Raw genomic sequence first — 23,465 nt, 5'->3', positions numbered from 1 at the left:
CCGTACTTGCATGATAAATTCTGCATTTTTTAGAATCTTATTGCTATTCTTTAGATTGATTAAAAAGCATTGCTTTTAAATGGTCTATAAATTTTTAGATTAGGTGATTTTTTTATCTATCTAAAAAAAAAAATGTAAAACTAGATATACAAGTACATTTACATATAGAAATCGAGTTGAATAGTTCATTGATTTCTTGAATTTTGAAAAGAGAGATATTAATCCATGGCACGGTTCACGCTATGCATATTACATTCATTAAACAACAACTAAAGTGTGTTAAAAATTATCAGTAGACCATCTATACATCCAATAATATATCAAATTTATGTTTCAAGATTGTTAGAATTAAATAAAATATATCGTTAAAATTAATAATTATTAAGTAATTCTTCTTCTTAAGTCTAGCATAGGACAGATCTTCAGAGCAAGCGACAACTGCATAGAAAAGTTTACCAGAATATTTTATGAGTGAGTCTATGGTACTATGCATATTACGATTTGGCACCGTGCTACGTCTCTATATTCGAGTTTTCAAATTCTAACGGTCGATCCGAATCGTTCATCTTGTTCTCCATATTAATATGTGTTTGGAGACCAAATTTTACATTTTTTGAAATTTTTTTACTATTTTTTTAAATTGATTGAAAATCACTGTTTTTGGATGGTCCAGAATTTTCAGATCAAGTGATTTTCTAAATATCTAAAAAAATAGTAAATTTTTTAAAATAAATGTAAAATTTGGTCTCCAAACACATATTAATATGAAGAGCAAGATGAACGGTTCGGATCGACTGTTAGGATTTGAAAACTCGAATATAGAGCCGTAACACGGTGCCAAATCGTAATATGCATAGTACCATAGACTCACTCATATTTTATTATGTAAGCTTTTGAAATTCATCTTTCAAGATAGTAAAATATTTTAATTGAAAAAAATTTAGCACTTGTTTGCTCTATAATCTAGATATATTCCAATAGTTTCACGAATTGCACTATGATCTTCTTGACTTCTTCCGGTTAATCCAAAAGAATCGGTAATCGAAGTAGTTAAATTTGAGTTTTTAAAGAGTATTATTTTAATAAAAAAGTACATCTCCATGGCTTCCTTGAATTTTCTCTGTACGGGAGATAGAAGCCTTCATTTCAAAATTCAAACCTATGTGCAAGACTGCAAGTGGTCAAAGAGCATTTCGTCACTGTCATTAAAAACAAAATAAAAGAAACGAGAAACTCACCAGCAACCGCAGGTCCCACTTGCTGACTTGCACGTACTAATACCCAAAATTCATGACCAAATGCTCAAACTTTTTGACCGGCTCTGTGCTTCTCTTCCTCCATGCCTCTCTTTCCATCTCTCTACTCCCTTTCCCTCTCTCTCATCCTCCTGATCGTCATCCATGGCACATGCTCCACAACCACAAGCTCCAAATCAAGCGGTTCTTCATCTCGCTGTGGCAACATCACAGTAACCTATCCTTTCTCTCTGTACAATCTGGACACCAACTCTTCATACTACGGCTATCCCGGCCTTCGGATATACTGCTACTATGACGACACCCCTATTCTATATCTCAGCTCTGACAACTACACCGTTAGAGACATAAGCTACCAGCAAAAAACGATCTCCCTTGTGGACACTGAAATCCTGTCACAGAGCACCTCCACCCCAATAGTGCGGCATAACGTCTCGTTCACCCCTTACACATGGCTGAATTACACAAATCTAGTTATCAACCTCACTTTCTTCCTGAATTGCCCGTTCAACTCTAGCTATACCTCAGCTGAAATTATCCCGATTAATAGTATCCTTGGATACTCCTATGTCTTTCCGAGCACAGCAATACCCCCAGCTATTAACCACAGCAAGTGGGTGGATGAATGTAAAGAGGTGGTCATTGTGCCAGTGCTGGGCAACGTAGTCAATCCTCAGGTGCTGGATCTTCCGACCACCTATGGATCGGTGCTGTTAGCTGGATTCCAACTGGAATGGAGCAACCCTTCGGACTACTGCGTGCAGTGTGAGGAAAAGGGAGGTCAGTGCGGGTATAATGTCACGAGCAATTCTACCTTCACCCCAACCTGTTTCTGCAACAATGGCAGATGTGGTACGTACAATTTATTTATTTTTAATTATTTATGAATAGTTTTTTTTTGATTACTTCCGTTATTGCATCGAAGTTGGATTTGACAACTGCGTTCTTGGTGAGGGTTTTTGTGTTCCCGGCTCCTGAGAGTAGTAGTTGGCTGTGTTGTAAAAAATGTCCGTTTAGGCCGATTAGTCGGCCGTTTAATAGTTGGTGGTAACTAAATCGTCATAAATTTTTCTGACTAATCGGTCAAATTATTTCCGATTATGATCGGTTATTCTCAATTATTTTATATTAATTATTTGGTGGTACTCTGTCCGTCCGACGACCGCATACCGTTATTTATAACACTAGTAGGTGGTACTTGGTTATTCATAAATGTTTTAATTTAAGAGGAGAAAATTAGAAAAGGCGTGGTCGAATGGTAAAATTTGGCGGCTGTGTGCTGCTTACTAGACTGGCAATTTAAAAATGTGCTTTACCAGTGGGGCCCAGTTTATCCCGGCGTCTATCCCCAAAACTCAATTTGATAATAACGGATGTTGAAAAGGACAAGTGATTTGTTAAGCAGATTCAAATCCAGCCGAAAAAAGAAGAAGCTAAAATAAACATAACAAAATCAATAAATCATGAAATGAACTAGATGAGGACCATGAGCTACCTAACCAGTCTAACCAACCATGGTTCGTCATTTATGAATTATAATTAGATACGACATGGAAGACTTTCCTAGCTTACGAGTATATACGGTAGCCAATGTATAGGTAAAGGAAGGTGAGATCGATAGAGTTTAGTAAAATGAGCTAGGTATATTGTTCGATCACAGCAGTTGCATTATTTGATTTTTAGATCACAAAAGAGAAAAACCAATAAGTCTTATCGGATCTCAAAATCCATTTTCCTAACGAGCCGGATATGTAACCACGGACGAATTTATTTTGATCATAGGCTTCAGCTGATCCCTGTTAAAAGTTTCAAAATTGTGTGCGCGCGTTCCTCTAATCAACAAACTTGAAGTCGAGGAGAAAAGTAAACTTTTTATCACTAATCTCTCTACTTCAAAATTCTGACTCTGCCTCTTGTGATAATGCAAATTCGGTCTTATATAAGAGGAGAAATATGATTACATTTATTTTATGGTGACTTATCTTGACACTATATATGTTTATAAGTTATTTTTACAGTTTCAAAATTCAAACAGTCGATCTGAACCATTCAACATGATCTCCATATTAAAATGTGATTGGATACCAAATTTTACATTTTTTTTAAATTATTTACTATTTTTTTAAAATTTTAAAAATTGCTATTTTTTAATAGTTCATAATTGTCTGGAAACAACAATTTTGTACATATCTTAATAAATACTTAAAAAATTTAAAAGAACGTAAAATTTAGTCTCCAAGTACATTGTAATATAGATACCATGTTGAACGGTTCAAATTGACTATTTAGATTTCAAAATCACAAAAATAATTTATAAGTGTATGCGTCACTATTCTCTCCTCCTTTATAATCCCTTGACTTCAACGAGTCTAAAGCATGGTGGGCCCAATTAAGTGGGCTTGTTTAAGGGGCCTAAGGATACCGATCATTGTATTATATGGATAACGGGTCTGAGGACATCGCAATTTAGCAACAGTCCAGATCCAATAAAATCTGCTCCATAAAATATTGGGCCTAATATAAAATTTAGTAGTATTTTGGATCCTGAAAAATGGACCAGGCTCATTGACCCAACCTACCACTTAAAAACCTTCCAGCTGAATTTTCCAACGTGCCACCGATGTTTCAAGGTAGTGTTCGGCTTGACATTGTTGAAACCAGGCGGATTGAATGTGACCTAGAGCATTTTTATCTGACACAAAGCATCACATATATAAGCACGAATAAAATTAGGATATATTAGACACACACAAGTACAGATTACGAAGAGAAGATCTGATCTGATATTAGATGTTTCACTAGGCGCTTCCTCTTTCATTATTTTATGTTTCATTTATTATTTCTCTCAGGAAAAAAACAATCCCAACTCCGTGTTCCGTAGAGTAGTATAAGACGATAAAGATTTTATATTCGTTGAAAAGAACTGAGTCAAAGCGCACTTCTTTTTATATACCAAGTTACTAACAAGACAAAGAATATTAATAAAACACAAGTTATCTAGAAACTTTTCAGATTTCAAAGAAGGGGCAGCATGACCTACCACAGGGCAACTTGTAATAAGCACATTTTTTTTTCTCAATAAAAAAAAAGGAAAGAGAATCGAATTTGAAAAGCAGGGTTTTATTTTTTGTTTTTAATTAAAGATTGACTGATTTAAGACGAACTGACTAGACTTAATCAGATTTTTCATTAGTTCTCTATAATTGAACTGTCAAAAAATCAAGATAGAATTATAGAAAAGGTAAAGTAGAACCTAACTTTTCAAGATGAGAAATCAACAAATACGAACTCCTAATGTATACTATCTAATATTTGGACATAAGTTCGTTATTCTTCAATTATCACTTCTTCTCCATGAATTTTGTTAGCTAAAAACAAACCTGAAATTTCAATTTGTTGTCTACAAAATCTATTGTTAGAATTAAAAAAAATATTTTGAAGACTCATGTTTAGAATTTCATAAAAAAGAGGGTTTAAATGCCTTCATTTTTTCGTGTCTTCATTATGTCTCCATTTTTAATAACTTACTCAAAATTAAAAATTAAAAATAAAACCATTGGATATGATTTACATTATTTTATTTATGCACTTTAAAAAAATTGTGACATTTCCACATTATTTTGGTTGTCATTAAGAGCTTGTAAAAATGTACTAATGTGGATAATTTCTACACGTTGATTTTTCAAATGATTGATTCACATAAAAACAAAATCAAAATGTAATAATTTTTTATGAGGACATAGAGAAAATAACATAGATCATATCTAACGGTTTTATTTTGATGTTTATGATATATTAACATTTTTAAAAGTGAAAGTAAAAACAAATAGAGACATTTGAACACTTCTCTTCATAAAATATTAAATTAATTAATACATTTAAAAATGGTCACAAGCGAATGACGAGACTGGAGTTGATTTTTTATTTTATTTTATTTTATTTCTGCTTATTATAGGCCACCAACGTAATACCAAGAAAAAATATTACATTTTATATGGGTTAATATTGTGCTGTTCTATGAGTGCAGTTTATTCGGAATTTTGTTTACTGATAATAAAAATATATGTGTGTACATGCATAACAATTTTAATTCATATTATTTTTTTTTTATTCGATAACAATGTATTATTTTTCCATAGTTCAAATCCATCGCTATCAGCTTTTGACTGGTCCCATAAAACCATACATAAAATCAATGTAACATATCCAGTACTAGTTAAATGGAGACTCCCTGAAAGCAACTCCCCATCCCATGAGGGCATGAGGCCATGACCCCAACCAAACCAACCCAAAAAGTCTTTTGAGTCTCTTCCTCTTTCCTTCTACGTTCAAATAAAAAGAATCCCAAATCACACAACTCATTGACCAAATCCTCCTCTCCTCTCCTCCTCCTCCTCCATGTCTCTTCTTCCCCTTCTCTCCCTCTCCCTTCTTCTCCTCTGTATTCAAACCTACAGCTCCTCCACATGTAAATCTTTCAAGTGTGGGGATCTCACCATACAGTATCCCTTCTCTCTTTATGATAACACCACCAAGAACTGTGGCTTGCCGGGCTTCCTCATCTCTTGTGAAAACGAGATAGCGATCCTCCATCTCCAATCTGACAATTACACTGTGCTGTCGATTGAGTATAATAATAACATGATAACTCTGGTCGACACTGATGTCCTTGAACAAGGTGACACTTGCCCGAGAGTCCAACACAACGTCTCTTTCTTCGCCAACTCTGGGGTAACCTACACAAGCTCTGATGTGAACCTTATCTTCTTCTTTCATTGCAACCTCTCTGATGCGAAGAATTATAGCCCTATAACATGTTTCACCGATGCCGGAGATTCCTACGTGTTAGTTGCCGACCCCTTACAACCCTCTCATTATGCCGACTTCATGACTGGGTGCCAGTTGACCGTGGTGGTGCCAGTGATGAATTACACCTTGGAAGAGTATCACAACGATCTCAACACTACGTTCGGCCAGGTGCTGAAGAAAGGATTTCAATTGGGATGGAAACCGACCGATAATTGTACCGAATGCCAGAAAAGGGGTGGACAATGCGGGTATACTCTGTTGGCCGACAATTATACCTATAATTTCACCTGTTTTTGCGGCAACGGTTCCTGCGGTATGTTTTATCTTAATTTTAATTTTTCTCGCATTTTTTTCTTTCTCAGATTTTTCACGAAAGTTGATTTTCACGAGTGTTCTCCGCTTTTCCTCAAGAAAATTAAAATAGTGTTTCCACTTCAGAAGCTGTCAATTGTTTACTCGAGAGAGGAGCTAAATTTTTACTTAAAAAAAAGGGAAAATAGGAGCTCACAGTCTTGTGTAAATGGGTTAACGAGTAGGTACATAAGGAATTCACATCCCCTCCGGTTATCTGACTGAGTACAATTGAATCGGACGGTTCAAAATTGAAAATTTTAACCTGGCACGAATCTCAAAGCAAAAATAATACTGCTCCACGCCATTCCGAGCAGGCACCGACTGAGATTAAATCTGGACCGTCCGTTTCAATTGCGTTGAGTCAGTTACCTGGGACTGGGGGAGGATACGGATCCGGAACATAAGACGAATACCTTTTCTTTGTAGCTTAGCAATGAATAGTTATTTTAATAATAGTTCACTTTCAGTAATTAATTTCAAATAAGAATATGCAAAGAATTTTACTTTACTTTTATGACTAGTTATAAATTTTAGTAAAAATGCATACTAATAAATACAAACTATATATAATATTACTTTTAGATCATTGTCATCTAATCAAAAAAATCTGAATAACATAACATGATAATTCAATCAAATAAATATAAATTATCCAATACAAACTAGAGGTAGGCTACTCTACTTACATAAACATACGAGGGTATATGCTTATAACTCATTTTTTTCGTTTTCAGAATCCAAAAAGTCAATCTGAGCTGTTAGATGTGATATCTATATTGAAATGTGCTTGGAGACCAAATTTTATATTTTTCTGATTTTTTTTTACTATTTATTAAGCCACTTTGAAAATCGTTGATTCAACTGTGGCTTCTGATTTTACTGTTTTGTTAAGCCACCGTTGGATCAACGATTTTCAAAGTGGCTTAATTAATAGTAAAATTTTTTTAAAAAAATGTAAAATTTAGTCTCCAAGCACATTTCAATATAGAGATCACATCTAACAGTTCAAATCGTATATTTGGATATTGAAAAAGAAAAAATAAGTTATAAGCATATACCCTCTTATGCTTATGGAAGTATAGTAGCCAACCTCATACAGACTATATATAATAGTTTTTTTTTTTTTAATTTGTTATGCATATAGAATTACAACTGGTCGCAATTAAGGTTTCTAAAAAAATCTGATATTTTAGAAGAGTCCCAAAAGCTAACAATACTTGATTAAAGCACTGTTCAACAAAAATGAAAAATGAAAGAAACAGATATACTCATATACGAGCTATGAATTAAAAACAACGGGAATGGGACGGGGATTGGTGGACTGGAATTTGGAAGGCTAACGTGCAACTACAACTCAATTGGCCTGATTCTTTGTGGCTATCTCTGTGGACTAGTTTGTACAGATTGTTGCTGAGTTGTCTACAGGTTCGTATCTTTTTGAAACGGGGGCGACCTTGTCTGGATTTTTTTTTTCTCCTTTACATCCCAATAATAATAGGAAAACTGTCTTATTTGATCTTTAGATTTAAATAAAAGTGTTGTTAATTTAAAACTCTATCCCTCCGTAACAAATTCCAAGCTGATCATTTTTGAAGGTTTTTCACATATTGATCGGACGGTCTGAATACTATGTCCGGTATGCACAAGGCGAAGGGACAAACTCCTTCCCATTTCTCTTTTTTCAATGAATAGGTTCTTTTGCCGCAATTGAATGATTTTGCACATCACGACCTTCATAATAAAAATCTCATAATCCATAATTTTAGAGGCTACAAGAAATGACATCCGGAAAGTATTATACTTCAATGCAAAAAAGAGACTTGAAAATAAAATGTTGACTTTGGTGACAGCTTTGTTGACAAACATAACAAGATTTTAACTCATCGTATTAGCTCGAAACACCTGGCGCACAAATTCCTGTCATATGAATGTCTGAACTGAAGTATATTAGCGATGTAGGTTTGTGGTCTTGACAAAAATTATTGTTGTCGCCATCAATGATCCATCGACCGTCACCTCATCATCGCACTCAGCTATTATTATTATTGTTATCATTTATTGCTACGATGAACTTCAGAGCTCTTTCACATACATATTTCTTTTATTAGTTTTGGTGGCGGATTATGGCCAGACTTTCGACGTCAAAAAGGTCTAGTCCGTATCCTCTCCGGTACGGATTGAGCTATAAATAAATGTGACAGGATCGTAACCGAGCGATTAGAATTCAGTGTTTATTATAACTATAGGGAGGTTCATTTTGAGATTCGTCTGGATTTAATGATTTTACCGTCCGATATTGAATGAGATCTGAATTCATAGAAATAGATTTTTTTTTCTCGAAATTGGTCCCGCTTATTTAAGACTTTACCGTGATATTTCACCTGTATTTTTAATGGTCTAAGCCCGCAGTTCTAAGAAAAGAACCACTTAAAATTGACTTATTTTTATAATTTTGAAAATACAAATATTTATACAATCGTCTAACTCATAATGAGTTGATATTCTATAATTAGGGGTGGGTTCTCAATTTCATTAGGAATATGTCATGCTGTTTTAAAAAAAATACGCTCATAAAATTAGATAGATGAATCTCGCTTAAATAGCAACGGCTGGGATATTTTCTGAGCCGTACGTGCTAGGTGGCAAATTGCAATCAACTCGCATTCAATATGGGGCAGCAATAATTAATTACTCTCTATTTATCTCGTTATCATTGTTTCATGATATTTCAAAGTAAAACAGTGGCCTTTAAGGCAAAGAACAAACATGTTCAGACGATTCATTCCAACTATTTATTTATTTTCCACGTTTTTTGTGAAATGTCATTCTCACTGCCTTCTATCTCCTATTTTATTGGAAATAAATCTGCTGCGATCCAAAAATCTCTGCAATCCCTGCGATTTCAAATCCGTCCGTTCATTTATTTAGAGATTTGCACATAAAAAATAATTACTCCTTGAGATTTGTGCATTGTAGAATGTGAAGGGAGGAATTTGGAATCGCAAGAATTGTAGGAATTTTTGGATCACAGCAGATTTATTTCCTATTGCCCCTTCACCATTTTTGTTCTCTTTAGAACCATCTTCCCTTCTTTTCAACAAGTAGTGTGCACATAGTACACTGCAAAGCATCCATACATGCCATCAACTACTTCCTACCATCCGATTAAAATAGAACGGTTTGGGTTGCCACTTGTATAGTTGTAGCTTTATAAAAAATCTGATCAAACGATTCAAATTAACATTCTATGATAAAAAGTTTGTTCTTAACCTGATTTACATATATAAATCACAATTTAACGAGTCGTGTAATTAAAATTTAGCCTCTCGACAGACAATAGCATATCCTACCTTTTTTTATATAATAAGATGGCCAGCATATATATCAATATCCGATCATTAACTAATTTATTACTAAAAAATTATAAAATTGACCGTGTCATTTAAGTCGGAGGGCTGAGAGTAACTTGCTCGGTCGCTCTTGTATTTTATTCTAGCGAGGCTAGCGAGTTGTCATATTTTATTATTTATCTATTTTGTTTGAATGAAGAAAGCTTGACAACTTGGACATCAATAGTATTCCTATTTGTATATGTTTGAACCAACGATCTAGAATGTGTCATTTTCTTTATTATAGTCTAGGGACCTAGAGAATTCAAATTTTGACATGACCTCAAATATTCATACTGAGTTGGTCAAATCAGTAAAACAACACTGTAGTTCTCCAATCATTTTCTTAGCACTTAAATGGTCATACACGGCCCCGAAAAATTGCACTGTAGACAAAAGAAATTGAGGTCATGAGAAAAGGAAATGGAAGTAAATTGAGGTCATAACTTGCTTCTCTTTCAAACATAGACCCTTTGTGTCATTTGATATATTAAATATGGGGTCTCTTTCTCCGATTAAAGGGAGAATTGAAAATCAGCTGGCCTTTAACAAAAATGGAGACACTTTCAAAAAAGGGAATATAATAAAGAAAAGTGTTTTTTTTTTTCTACTCTGCAATAAGAGCGTTCAGCCGTTCAAGTCCAATTGAATGAAACGTTTGTCAAAGAATTGTAATGAAGCATCTCAAAAGGGAAAAAATGAATTGCAGTGAGTAATTAAAATTTGAGAACTGTGGTCCATCTAATTTTTGTTTTCCATTTTGTTTGTGCTGCAGATAAGAAGAGTCACATCGGATTTATTATAGGTAATGCAATTGACTTGTTGGCCAATTCGGATATACTGCATATTAATTTTGGAACTGTAATATCAATCCAAACTTTTCTACAAACTATTTAGTGTGTAAGACAGTAAAATTAATTATGGGTCAATAATTATGAAAAAGGAGAATTATTTCTCGAAAGAATGATTGCACCCAAGGAAATTATTTATCATGGTAAATATGTGAAAGATGAACTAGAAATTTTCATCATTCGGTTTTTCAATTAAATTTTACATATTAACCATGACAAATGTAGTCAAGTAATAATACACACAAAACTTGGTAATCGCGAGGTCCAACACACTTAAAAAATACATCTTTTTTGTTTGTTATGGATATAACAAACCCTGGTGAACCTATATATGATATATATGATGTTAACTTGTTACCAGAGTTCCTTGACAAAAAAATTCTAACCGCAACTATGGCAATGTAAATAAACTTTAATTGCCTTCCAGGTATATCAGTGACTTCTGTTGTTGCCGCCTTCCTCTTGGTCTCTGTTTTTTGCTTCCTTTACATGCGTAAGAAAAGGCAGCACAGTTCTCGCTCCATGTTGCTCAAGCAAAGTCGCTCAATTCCATCTCTTGAACCATCATCCATGCATTCAAGAGACCTATCTGATGTTGAGTCGGTACAGTTGACACATATCTTCCCCTACCAAGAGCTCGAGGAGGCCACTAATGGATTTGATTCCAAGGAAGAGGTTGGCGATGGAGGATTTGGTACTGTATATAAAGGTACCTTATTTATTTATTTATTTTTGAGAATGAGAAACAAAGGTTTTATGGTTGGCTTTGATCCTGTACCAACATTTCGAAGTTTGGAAAAAAGTACTAGGTTGTTTTAAGGGCATTTTAAGTAGTTTACAGATTTTAGTTTAATTATCGTTATATTCATATATAACTGGTAAGCCCTTCGCAAAAGTACTGGTATAACCTTCACAAAAGCGATGGAGTCCGAGACATTACATAACATGATCCTCAAAGATAGAGATAACTAGACCAGGAACTGCATTTTGGAGTCCATTTGTCATAGGTACATATCAAACCACCCTTGTATAGTCACATATTCGCTATTTTTCCCTTTTTTTGTTGTTGTAATTTTGTACTTTTTTTATTTCATTTAATGAAATTATTAGTAGGTGCATGCCTAATTGTTTTTGTTTGTTTTCGCTTTATAGAACAAATTGAAATTTATATAGAATTCCTTCACCATAGTTGAAACAATTAAAATTGTCTGTTTCCTTTAAAAACGTAAAAGCTACAAAATGAATGTCTCCTCATGTTTCACCTGTAGTGTCTTAGACTAAAAATTTAGCATATTACACTTTTTGACTTCATGTACAAACGATTTACTTTTAATCATTACCTCTCATGTCAAGTATTAATTACTACATTTATGGTAAGCTGTAAGAAATTTGTTACAATTTTGGCCAAAAAAATATGAAAATTTCCAGAATCATAAGTTAAACCAACCGTTCCCACTACCCCTCAGAAAATTTGAGGTACATTTTTTCCCTTGCAAGATTTTTCTTTGTATAAAACACTAAATCAGTGGTAACATTGTACGTAGGTAAACTGCATGATGGGCGTATTGTAGCCATAAAGCGGTTGTATGAGCACAACTGCCGACGAATGGAACAATTCATGAATGAAGTACAGATCTTATCGCGCCTCCGACACCCCAACCTAGTAGCCTTGTATGGCTGCACCTCACGCCACAGCCGTGAGCTGCTACTTGTCTACGAGTACATTCCCAATGGAACTGTTGCTGACCATCTTCATGGTAGCCGTGCTAATGAGCATGCCCTCACCTGGTACAGGCGCCTCGCTATTGCAATTGAGGCAGCTGATGCATTGGCATATTTGCACGCCGTCGATCCTCCCATAGTACACCGGGATATTAAAACAACTAATATGCTAGTTGATGCTGGGTATCATGTCAAGGTAATGCACACATATATATATAGAGAGAGAGAGATGGGCTATGGTGCATTGCAATGCATGGAGGGGTTTGTGCATTGGACCATAAATCTAAAATTCAAAATTCAAATGGCCGATCCAAACCGTTCATCTTGTTCTCCATATTAATATGTGCTTGGAGACCAAATTTTACATTTTTCTGAATTTTTTTACTATTTATTAAGTATTTTACAAAATTGTTGATCCAACGGTGACTGCTGATTTTACTGTTTTGTTAAGCCACCGTTGGATCAACAATTTTGTAAAATACTTAATAAATAGTAAAAAAATTCAGAAAAATGTAAAATTTGGTCTCCAAGCACATATTAATATGGAGAACAAGATGAACAGTTTGGATCGGCCATTTGGATTTTGAATTTTAGATTTATAGTCCAATGCACAAACCCCTCCATGCATTGCAATGCACCATAACCCATCTCTCTCTCTCTATATATATATATATATTTATCATTTTGGTTCTCAAGGAGATTAACAAAAAATGACTCCATAATTTGAATCAACATATATAAGCACACTTACTTTAGTACTGAACTACCCAGTGGCAAAACCATGGTAGTAGGTTTGTAGTGCTACTTAATTATGAATATTCAATAATACAAGAGAAAATTATCAGAACATGGCAGTTCGAAGATGACCCCTTAAAATTAAACAAATCAGATAAACTAGTTCGGCCTTACAAGGGCCCATTAGCAAGAAAATATATTTAATTAATAAAAGATTAGATAAACCATAAACTGAAACAAAGCCTAAACTAACATAAATCAACCATAAGGAAAACGAATTAATAAGGAAAACAATACAATAACTAGTCCAATGTAAAATTGATGTATTATCTGATTTGGGTTGTGGTTCAGTTCAGTCAAGCTGATAGACGTTGCAACAAGCCAACAATGAACTTCTCATTTCTTTTGTATTTCTACATACTTCTCTAAAAAGAAACATTGATGCTAAAGACTGTCTACATCATATCATCAACTTAAATAGGTGGCTGATTTTGGCCTCTCTCGGCTCTTCCCTACTGCTGTGACCCATGTGTCAACCGCACCCCAAGGCACCCCGGGCTATGTGGATCCAGAGTACCACAAGTGCTACCAGCTAACAGACAAAAGTGATGTGTACAGCTTTGGTGTTGTCCTAGTGGAGCTGATATCATCAATGCCGGCAGTTGATGTGACTAGGCATCGTGATGAGATTAACCTCTCCAGCATGGCAATCAAGAAGATCCAACAAGGCAAGTTGGATATGCTCGTCGACCCATCTCTTGGCTTTGGATCTGATGCTGCTACTAGAAGAATGATTACCATGGTGGCCGAGCTAGCTTTCAGGTAACGATCATACATGACAAGTTTAATAAGGCCAGAATAATTGAACTCAATATAATAACAGAGGGTGCAAGTGAGCCAATTAGCACGAACCGTTAAGGACTGCCATTTGTGCAACTCGCTGTTTGGTCTGTTGGTCATGTACAGCCATCTGCCAAAAGTTATTAACAATAAGACATAAAATATATTTAACATAATAATTATGTTTTTTTACAAACCAGGTGCCTTCAGCCAGATGGAGACATGAGGCCACCAATAAGGGAGGTACTTGAGGTTTTGTTGGAGATACAAAAGGAGGGTAAAAATTTGGAGACGGGCAATGGAGCTCTTGAAAAGGAGGCCAGGACAGAGGACCACAAGAGTTTGCTGAAAAATTCTACCGTCGTTCCACCATCATCACCAGATTCGGTCGTAGCCAAATGGGACAGTAGGTCTACGACACCTAATGCTAGTGCATAGATGATGTTGGACCTGATTATTTTTGTTAGAGAACGAGGAAGTTGTGAGTATTTGTGCAGTTTAATTAAAATTGTTTGTGTTGATCTTGGATTTATGGATTTGTACATGTAAATATTAGCTAGAGTAAAGAGCTTGCAAAAGAACAGAGGCATGAATTAAGCTAACACAATAAAGAAGGGATTTCACAGAACGTCGTTGGTTCAAAACTTAGCATAAATTCTAAAATCATAAACAAGAGAAAATGTTTAGTTGTTAATTTATGGGTCAATAAGCAGTAGAGAAGACTAAATTTGATAACATATTGGTAGATATGTTCAAATTGAAGAGCTCATAAAATAAAACAATTGAACTATTAACTATACATTAGAAAAATTCCCTTTTCTATGCCTTGAAGTTTGTGATTCCTGATCAAATATTCGGTCATAATTAATTGAAGGGAAAATTGTGAGATTGCCACTACAAAATCTTGAAATTGTGAGATTGCCACTACAAACTTCAAAATTGTGAGAATGCCACTATAAAACGTCCATAATTGTGAAAATGCCATTAACAGTATATTCTTATAATATTTTTATCAAAAATTAATTTGAAGAGGCGATATCAACTGGAGTGTTACTGTTTTTGTATGAAGGGTATAATCGGAAATACAGAATTATGTATATCAAAACAGTATTTTTCAGTTATTTTTTTGATAAAAATATTATAAAAATACACAATTAATGACATTTTCACAATTATGGACGTTTTATAATGGCATTCTCACAATTTTGAAGTTTGTAGTAGCAATCTCACAATTTCAAAGTTTTGTAGTAGCATTCTCACAATTTCCTAATTGAAGGGAAATGCATCAAAGCTAGCTATTTCATGCATACATTAATAAAGTTATTCGCAAATATTGAATTTACAAACTTTATTCTTTCCCAAGACTGAAAGCAACATAGAATAAAATAAAATAAAATCTTGCAAGCAAGTGGAACTTAAGCAAAAACTATTTTTAGAGAGAGAGAGAAAGAGCGAGAGAGAGAGAGCTTAATCGTGACAAATTCAAGCATATTAGCTTTGTTAATTTATAAGCAGATTATTGGAGTGATCCACAAGGTACACAAATATACTTAACCTAAGCCTGAAGTCACCCCTACATTGGCAATTAAACCAGAAAGAAAATGTGAGTTCAGGAAGCAAAGTACATCATCTTTATCTACGGAAAATACCCAAAAATAAGAAGAAAAGGAAGAAAAAAAAAGAGATAAGCACCTATTTGTGTGCATATCCAAAGGTAAGATTTTCATTGCACAGCCTACAGAGGCAACTACTATCACTTTCACCCTGCCAAAGACTAAGTTTGTAGCTGAACCCCCCCACCCCCACCTGAATGGACATCCCCCCAGGTTACCTGACTGAGTACAATTGAAACGAACGGTCCAAGATTGTTCTTTTAACTTAGAACGAATCTCAAAGCACAAATAATACACCGGGTGAGAGTAAATCTGGGCCGTCCGTTTCAATTGTCTTGAGTCAGGTACCTGGGAGGAATGGATCGCCCCCGCCCCTCTCTCTGCGGCTCTTACAATTGAAGGCCAAGGGGTCATGTTGCTGTAGCCCAAGTCTGCTCAAATCGAAATAAAGGTCCTGTCATGAAATCAGAGAGGTGTGGCAGAAGCAATTTGGGAGGCTTTCAGGTACAAAGTGGGTTTTCAAAGATTTTACAAGCAAAAAAAGGGTAGGACAAGAATTAAGAATGTACCACGTGGCCCACAGTAATTGCCTACAACTAGTGGAAGCATTAATGGGGTTGCCAAATTCTAGGATAAAAGATTAAATGACTTCCCTGAGACGATCTATTCACTTAGGAGAATAAAATAGATAAAAGGGCTTATCTAGTAATCCCCATCAACTAATCCCACAAAAAAAAAGCAAGAGCTTTTAGGAAGGCGTTGCAACTGTGAACAAGAAAATGCTCACTTAAAGTTGCAAAGTAGGGCCTATGGATCATGATTCAGGGACCTTGTAAGAGTCGACAGTGATCTCCGTCAACCACATTCCTGGAAATAGTGCCTGAAATTACAAATTGCATTTTGTTATTTTCAATTTTCAGGATTATTGAGTACTATAATACTTAAACAGGAGCTTTTCAATTAAGCAATAAAAAATTTGAATAAATATCTTGCAAGAGCAGGTCATGGAGGTTTTCATCAAAACAGATAAAATAATTTGCAGTTTTGGAGAGAGTCTAATGCACATTTTCTGTAAAATTCTGTCAAATTCATGAAGACTGAAGCCTCTATGTTATAAATGCATATCCACTTCCTGTTAATGCAAACTAGAGGGGCACATAATTTTTATGTATAATACCCGGACTTGCTTATTGTAAAAGAGCAATGGGAGCAGAAAAAGGTAACTAAGCTGCAAACAAAATACAACAAACCAACAGCACACAAAATTTTCAGCTTATTAACCGATGATATTTCCTCTCAACTTATATGTTTCTGACCAATTAAAAAGAAGGCAGACAGGCAATATGTCTCACAAAATAGGGCAGTGCGTTGACATTCAAAGTGCAACTACTTTGAATCAACACATCCCAAGCAATGCCGGTCAGAGATGGTACAATTGAATTGGGGGGCATAATAATTTTATTGAATATTCTTATAAAATGTCAAAAATGCAAAGAGGACAAATGCACCTTCAGAGGAATGGTAATTGAATTGGCCGCATGGGGACTTCTAGACAAGTACCCTATGGGATCTCATTTCCATCCAATGCCCACCTCCTAATCTGGATTATCCTATTTGATTTGGGTCAGGACTAGATCATCCATCAGTCCTGAGAAATGATCAAGTGCAGCAGACTCTGTGCGACAGCTCTCTAGCACCTTGGGAAGGAGAGGAATCGAAGAACCTTACAATCTATTTCTCTGGTACTGCTTTGTGCTGACATTGCAAGGGACTTTAACCACTGGAACATACTAAGATAGATTTTCACTGTACTTGTAAACTATCTCCCTTCTTATACACATACCTCTTCTTTTAGTTAATAAAAAGCATTGATGCAGGCAATTTCTCCATTTTGGTGAAGCATTTCAATTGGAACAACTACAATTATCTAAATATTTATTCGATGAAATTGCTTTAAGCTCAGCTATCGTAGGACCTGAATTAAGAACAATTTAATTTGCCCATTTTGATGCCAACTCATCACAACTTTTTGGTGCCACAAGTCGTCACAATCTCACACGCATGCTAATCTGAAGTTCAAAAAAAATGATCCATACATTTCAAAATTAATGATAGAGAACTAGCATGCAATGCTCTCTGTATCACAGATTCGAAACCTGAATGGAAAATTCCTGATGGATATTAACCCAGTTGGGTGATTTAATCTTCAACTTTATTGAAAAGAGAAAAAGTTAAATGATAAAAAAATTAAACAATTCATTTTTTACATTTCAAATTTTATGATATTTTTGAGTTCACTTCTTACATGATCAAGAGGTAAAAATATGAAATCAATTCTAATAGATAAATTTTGGAAAATTGAAGTACCTGGGTTTTAAAGTACATGCACTATATCTTGATTGTAAACAACAGTCACTATGGAACGCAGCATGGGTAGCAAGCACCTAGGCACTATGGAGAGAAAGGAATAGGAGATTCTTTTCTAACAAACAGTGACTGGTGCTACAATTGATAAATGATACGTTTCTCGATGTCAGTTTATGGATGGGATCTGAGTAGCTGTCGTAATTGGGTAGAATACGCGAGTTCATTTTGTATTCTACTAGCCGCAATCTTTGTGAGTTAATCTTATCTGATAAAATTAAGTTAGGGCAAGATACCATTGTAGTGCTAGGTTTAGAAACTAGCAAATTAAGACCTTATAATTAAACTCTTTTTTTTATTAATATATTTGCAGTAATTGCCTCTAACTATATAAAAAAAAAAGAGGACATACACTATGTTAACTAAAAATTTAGTGTACTAAAAAAATAAAAATTTAGAAAAATGGTGTCTATAATTTAGATTTGGTGTATATCAATTTAAGATTAAGTTGGAGTTTGTTTGGTAGTCTGTTAAAACTGAACTTCTAATTTTAAATCATTTGATTGATGGTCAAACAATTTCCAAAAAGGATCAAATTTGATAAACAACACAACTAAATAATGGAAAACATATATATAATTTAAAAAAAAATTAATTTTTGATTTGTACTACGAAGTACAAAATAGGATTAACAAAAAATGATGTACATTAGAACTACACATAAATTTAGTGTTTTCATTCCGTGACCTCTTAAATCTTAAACAAACGACTTGAGAAAATTACAAATATTTTACATCCATTAATCTCTTGCGGCAATGATCTGGATCAAAAGGCTTCAATTAGTTGCCTCTTTATGGATTTTGAGAAATTAATGTGAAAGAGAAATTATTGCCAAATGGGTTTGTTTTATAGTTGCATTACGGAAAGACCTTGCAGTATTAGGGCGTGTTCGTTTGTCACGGGATTACATGGGATGAGATTTGATGGGGATGGGAATCCATTTTTGAAAAAGTGGGAATCCATGAACACGGATACACATAGGATTGATTATGGGAATATGTTGAAATAAGTGTTCGGTTGTACCGTGGGAATAGTTGTAGGAAATCTTATTTTTGTTTCTAAAATACTTGATAGCAATGCAATAATACTTATTAATAAAATTAAATAAAATGATTAAACAATAACATGATAATATTTATTAATTATTATTTCTTAAATTAAAATTTTGTAAAAAAACTAACTGTTTTTTTAAATGCATTAAATATTTCTTAGGATGTCTTGCATATAGGCTTATTTTGTCTTATATTTGAATTCTTATATTAATAATTTTAAACTATTAGATTAATCACAACATGACAAATGATAAAATATATATTTTAGTTTTTTATATACCACGGAAAGTTAAGAAGCATTCAAAATTTTCAACTAGTAGCTAAATTTAATTTGATATTAATAATTATGATAAAATAATATAATCATGTTAAGAAACAACAAAACTTATTTGGTCTTTATAGCAGCTGCTGTTGCTTCAATTGGGAAAAATAAAATGATCTCTGAGGATGTGTTCAGATGTCACGGGATTACGGAATGGGAATGGAAATGGAAATGAGAATTCACTTTTGAAAAAGTGGGAATCCACGGGTATGAAATGCACGGGATTAATTATGGGAATATGAGAAAATGAGTGTTCGTTTGTATCATGGAATTAATTGTGGGAAATCTTTATTTATTTTAAAATATGTATATTTATTTAATTGTTTTAGTTTAATTTAATTATAAATGATTTTTTATTTAATTATTTTTTGTGAATGGTATAGCGTTATGTTATGTATTAATTTTAACCAATTAAGTTAAAGTCAGCTTAATATAAAAAAAAAGTAATTAAATATAAAATTACAATGAAAAAATATTTGACATTATACGATTATATTATTAATAAAATATTAATGTAATTAAATAGATGAAACATTTCAAATAAAAATTATTATTAAAATGGGTGCAAATAAAATAAGAAAATATTTATAAATAAATAAAATGAGAAAACAATAATTAAAAAGGAGTAAAGCTAGCGTGTGACATGCTCACCAAGAAAGTTTGGTGAGCATAACTCCAAAAGTATATCGGATCGACGTCAAATGCCAAATCCAAATCGTTGAAATCCATGTACTTCATGAGTGATGCATATACATGCAAAATTTTGAAAGTTTCGAGTTTATTTGCTACACGGTCAAGTGGTCAAAGAAATAATAAAAATTGAATATATAAAATAACTTATAATAAAATGTTTATTTCTTTGACCACTTGACCGTGTAGCAAATAAACTCGAAACTTTCAAAAGTTTGCATATATATGCATCGCTCATGAAGTACATGGATTTCAACGGTTTGGATTTGGCATTTGACGTCGATCCGATATACTTTTGGAGTTATGCTCACCAAACTTTCTTGGTGAGCATGTCACACGCTAGCTTTACTCATTAAAAAGCATTTAAAAAAACATTTACAAAAATGAACATTATAAACAAACAAATATTTAAAATATGTAATTAGAAAAATAAGAAAGAAAATAGTTAAAATATGTAATTTAAAAAAGAAAAAGAAAACAACAATTAAAAAAAATCCGGATCATATCAATAGTTAGTCCCACAACTAAAAATCAAATATAACTAGGTTCCTTTTATATAAGACAAAGAGAAAGAGAGAATTCATAGAGAATATGAAGAGAGCACGTGGGGCTGTAGGTAGAAAAGTTATGAGAGAGAATGTGGGACCCAACAGTAGAGAGAAGGAGAAAAAGGATTGGGAAAAAAAAAATGACGTCTGAGCTCCGTTTTTTGAACTCATCAAATTACACTGAAATGGGAACGAAAATACTGTTCTCGTAGGGAACATTACGGGAACAAAATGAGATTCCGTTTTTTGAACCCATCAAATTACACTGAAATGGGAACGTTTTTTGAACTCATCAAATTACACTGAAATGGGAACGAAAATACTGTTCTCGTAGGGAACATTACGGGAACAAAATGAGATTCCGTTTTTTGAACCCATCAAATTACACTGAAATGGGAACGAAAATACTGTTCTCGTAGGGAACATTACGGGAACAAAATGAGATGCCGAACGCCTACATGGGATCATATTCGGATCTGACCCAATCCCATCAAAATTCCCAGTAAAAATTGATTGCCGAACAGGCCCTGACTCAATTTAATTTATCCCATTAGAACAGTGATTTTGGAAGAGAAAAAGTAAAGTGTATGGGAACTTCATAGGAATTTAATTGAGGGCTGCTGAACACGTAATGGTAAGAAATGCCTAACTACTGCTATTCCCATCAAATCCTTGACTACCGAACAGGGCCTTACTTTGTCATGGGAGTTGGGGCCCCAAAAGATTTGAAGCAATCCATTGTACATTGTGCCAATGGGAACTACTATTGAAACTTGATGTTGGCATCTGTGTTTTAATAAATAGCTCATAAGTCATAAGTACAAAAACTACCCAGTAACCTAGCCTCAAGTCATTACACAAAAGAAGAGGTATGGTGTTACTTGCTGGATGAATTTAATAACCTCTCAGAATCACACATGGCGACATGTCAATGGTAAGTATTTTTTTCACAATTTAATAACCTCTCAGAATTCCTTGTCTATTCCAAGAAGTAGAATTTTTTTTATAATAACAGAAAAGGCCTGTAATAAAATATACCCCCCTAAATAGGAATCCGAATCTACTGTGATCCTTACATGTGAACAGTAGTCTACAATTTCTGTCTTTTCAAATTCAACTGTTAATTTGTTTCGAGATATATGCACAAAAAAATCAGTTGTTTAGAGATACATGCACAGAAAAAGTTGAACAGTTGGATTTGAAAAAAATAGAAATTTCGGAAACATTTTTCATGAAATTTGTATCGCAGCAGATTTATTTCCCCTAAATAGTAAGGATTCCAGACTTATTATTCATAACTGGGCCATCGCATGACTTCAGAGATTTAAGTGTGGCAGTTTTTGTCTATACACGGAAGATATATAGTTTAGCAAGTTTAGAGGGTGTATATGCAGTTTTCCTTTCGAAGGTGCAAAGGACAATCCAGAATTTATACAAGGTGAGCTATTTTCCTTCGCTTGGTGAAGAAGAAGAGGAGACTTAAACGCAACTATATCACTCTTATGAAAATTCTCTCGACATTTCGTGAAAACGAAAGAGCCCAAGACTGCGCCCGTCTCGTCTGTTGCACAACGGAGTTGGTACTAGTTTTGAAGTAGGGGAGTTGAATACTTTATGGGCTGTTTCTAAAAAATGGAGGGACGGGGGGCAAAACAGATATTCTAAATAACATGAGAAAGGCAAAATGTAGGAGGACAGAACAGTAACTTTCCAGCGTTAATTCAAAGAGCTACATGCAAAACTTAATATGGAGTACTATCATGTACCTGTTGGTCAATTAATTGTTGGTCAATCGTTATAAGAGAACATTCCCTAATTAACAAACAAAACAAGGAGCAGGAAGCAAAATTTCCCTACAGATATATGCTACTCCAACTCTCCAACTCTCCAACATAGCTCGAGGCGCTTTATTTAGAAAAAAATAAGAAAATATATAAACAAAAGGAATGAATAACGACCGAGGGTAAAACGGTAAATTCAAAGGTCCAGAAACTCACATCGAGCTGGCGCTGAACGACTCTGGGCCTCCGCTTGGGCCTGCGGCGGGGTCTGGATCCGGTCACCGCATAAATATCCTCCTCTATCTCCTCCGCAGTGAGACTCACAGAAAACCGCGCTCTCTCGTTCTCTCTCTTCTCGGAAGTTAACCTATACCCCCTCCTCGACCTTAGATTCCAAGGTCGTGCTACAGGCAGGTTCTCCTCCCCCTCCACCTCGTCGTCAACTGGCGGTGACGGTACCGTGGAAGCATGGTGGTCGTGCTCTTTGCGTGCGTTGTGGTCATCAGGAGTGAGCGGAGGGAGGATGAGGCGCGCGTGGTGTGAGGTATAGCATGGGCTGAACATCGGGTCGGAGGGGTTGCCACGTGGATCCGCTGCAGTCGCCATGAGTATAAAGAACGAATATGAACAGGACAAGTCGACAAGATGCACGGAGAGAAAGAGAGAGAGGTGGGAAGTGATCGTGTGGTTACCAGATCCGGTATGGGAAAAAGAGAGTACGATGAGTGTATAGAGGAAAGAAATGAAGAGAGAGAAAGAGGATAGGGGTGTTTTGGGAATTTAAATAATGCGACACGCGCGTCGGATGTTTGGAGGGTTGAGACTCGAGAGGGAGTACGGAGTTGTTGCGTAGACCCGGCCTACAGTTTGGTACCTTTATTTTAGGTTGCACTTTCATCAGTAGGGGTGTTCATCGGTTTGGTTCGGTTGAAACCGAACTGAACTTGGCAAACCAAATAATTCGGTTTTAAAAATAGAACCGAACCAAATCGAATCAAAGTTTTATTTCGGTTTGTTCGGTTCAAACCGAAATATATTAATTTTTTTTATTTAAAACAATTGATTTATAATAAACCGAA

The 23,465-nt window shown here is 34.7% G+C and overlaps 2 protein-coding genes and 1 long non-coding RNA gene across 5 annotated transcripts; 2 read left to right on the top strand and 1 right to left on the bottom strand.

The window, feature by feature from the left end:
• Window positions 1-1,324: 1,324 nt before the first annotated feature.
• LOC144559187 (LEAF RUST 10 DISEASE-RESISTANCE LOCUS RECEPTOR-LIKE PROTEIN KINASE-like 1.2) lies at window positions 1,325-14,584 on the top strand. 2 transcript variants are annotated; one of them, XM_078308167.1, is made up of 6 exons: window positions 1,325-2,108; window positions 10,584-10,613; window positions 11,087-11,368; window positions 12,204-12,577; window positions 13,598-13,938; window positions 14,157-14,584. In XM_078308167.1, the coding sequence occupies exons 1-6, from the start codon at window positions 1,340-1,342 to the stop codon at window positions 14,392-14,394; spliced, it is 2,034 nt and encodes a 677-aa protein (XP_078164293.1). In that variant the 5' UTR covers window positions 1,325-1,339; the 3' UTR covers window positions 14,395-14,584. The 2 variants fall into 2 exon arrangements, with proteins under 2 accessions (XP_078164293.1, XP_078164295.1); XM_078308169.1 differs by lacking the exon at window positions 1,325-2,108 and adding an exon at window positions 5,554-6,378.
• On the top strand, window positions 6,546-7,679 carry LOC144559188 (uncharacterized). The gene is made up of 3 exons (XR_013513101.1): window positions 6,546-6,589; window positions 6,804-7,087; window positions 7,533-7,679. It is a non-coding gene; the product is annotated as an uncharacterized LOC144559188 (long non-coding RNA).
• An 846-nt stretch (window positions 14,585-15,430) lies between the features above and the next one.
• On the bottom strand, window positions 15,431-23,216 carry LOC144558919 (uncharacterized). 2 transcript variants are annotated; one of them, XR_013513053.1, is made up of 3 exons: window positions 22,603-23,216; window positions 15,649-16,449; window positions 15,431-15,529 (listed from the first exon to the last, which is right to left on the bottom strand). XR_013513053.1 is itself a non-coding variant. In XM_078307788.1 (2 exons), the coding sequence occupies exons 1-2, from the start codon at window positions 22,990-22,992 to the stop codon at window positions 16,384-16,386; spliced, it is 456 nt and encodes a 151-aa protein (XP_078163914.1). In that variant the 5' UTR covers window positions 22,993-23,216; the 3' UTR covers window positions 15,431-16,383. The 2 variants fall into 2 exon arrangements, 1 of the variants encoding a protein (XP_078163914.1); XM_078307788.1 differs by having other exon boundaries at window positions 15,431-16,449.
• Window positions 23,217-23,465: the final 249 nt, after the last annotated feature.

Source organism: Carex rostrata, chromosome 9, assembly GCF_964058835.1.
Source record: "Carex rostrata chromosome 9, lpCarRost1.2, whole genome shotgun sequence".
Taxonomy (NCBI): domain Eukaryota; kingdom Viridiplantae; phylum Streptophyta; class Magnoliopsida; order Poales; family Cyperaceae; genus Carex; species Carex rostrata.
Note: the sequence above shows the minus strand (reverse complement) of the source record. Positions and strands in the feature narration are given on the sequence as shown.

Excerpts from the sequence above, each read along its gene's own strand:
- LOC144559187 (XM_078308167.1), top strand. The coding sequence starts at position 1,340 with ATGCCTCTCTTTCCATCTCTCTACTCCCTTTCCCTCTCTCTCATCCTC. Across the intron at positions 12,578-13,597 it reads ATGCTGGGTATCATGTCAAG|GTGGCTGATTTTGGCCTCTC; the intron begins GTAATGCACACA and ends CAACTTAAATAG. Across the intron at positions 13,939-14,156 it reads GTGGCCGAGCTAGCTTTCAG|GTGCCTTCAGCCAGATGGAG; the intron begins GTAACGATCATA and ends TTTACAAACCAG.
- LOC144558919 (XM_078307788.1), bottom strand. The coding sequence starts at position 22,992 with ATGGCGACTGCAGCGGATCCACGTGGCAACCCCTCCGACCCGATGTTC. Across the intron at positions 16,450-22,602 it reads TCGTTCAGCGCCAGCTCGAT|GCACTATTTCCAGGAATGTG; the intron begins GTGAGTTTCTGG and ends TTGTAATTTCAG.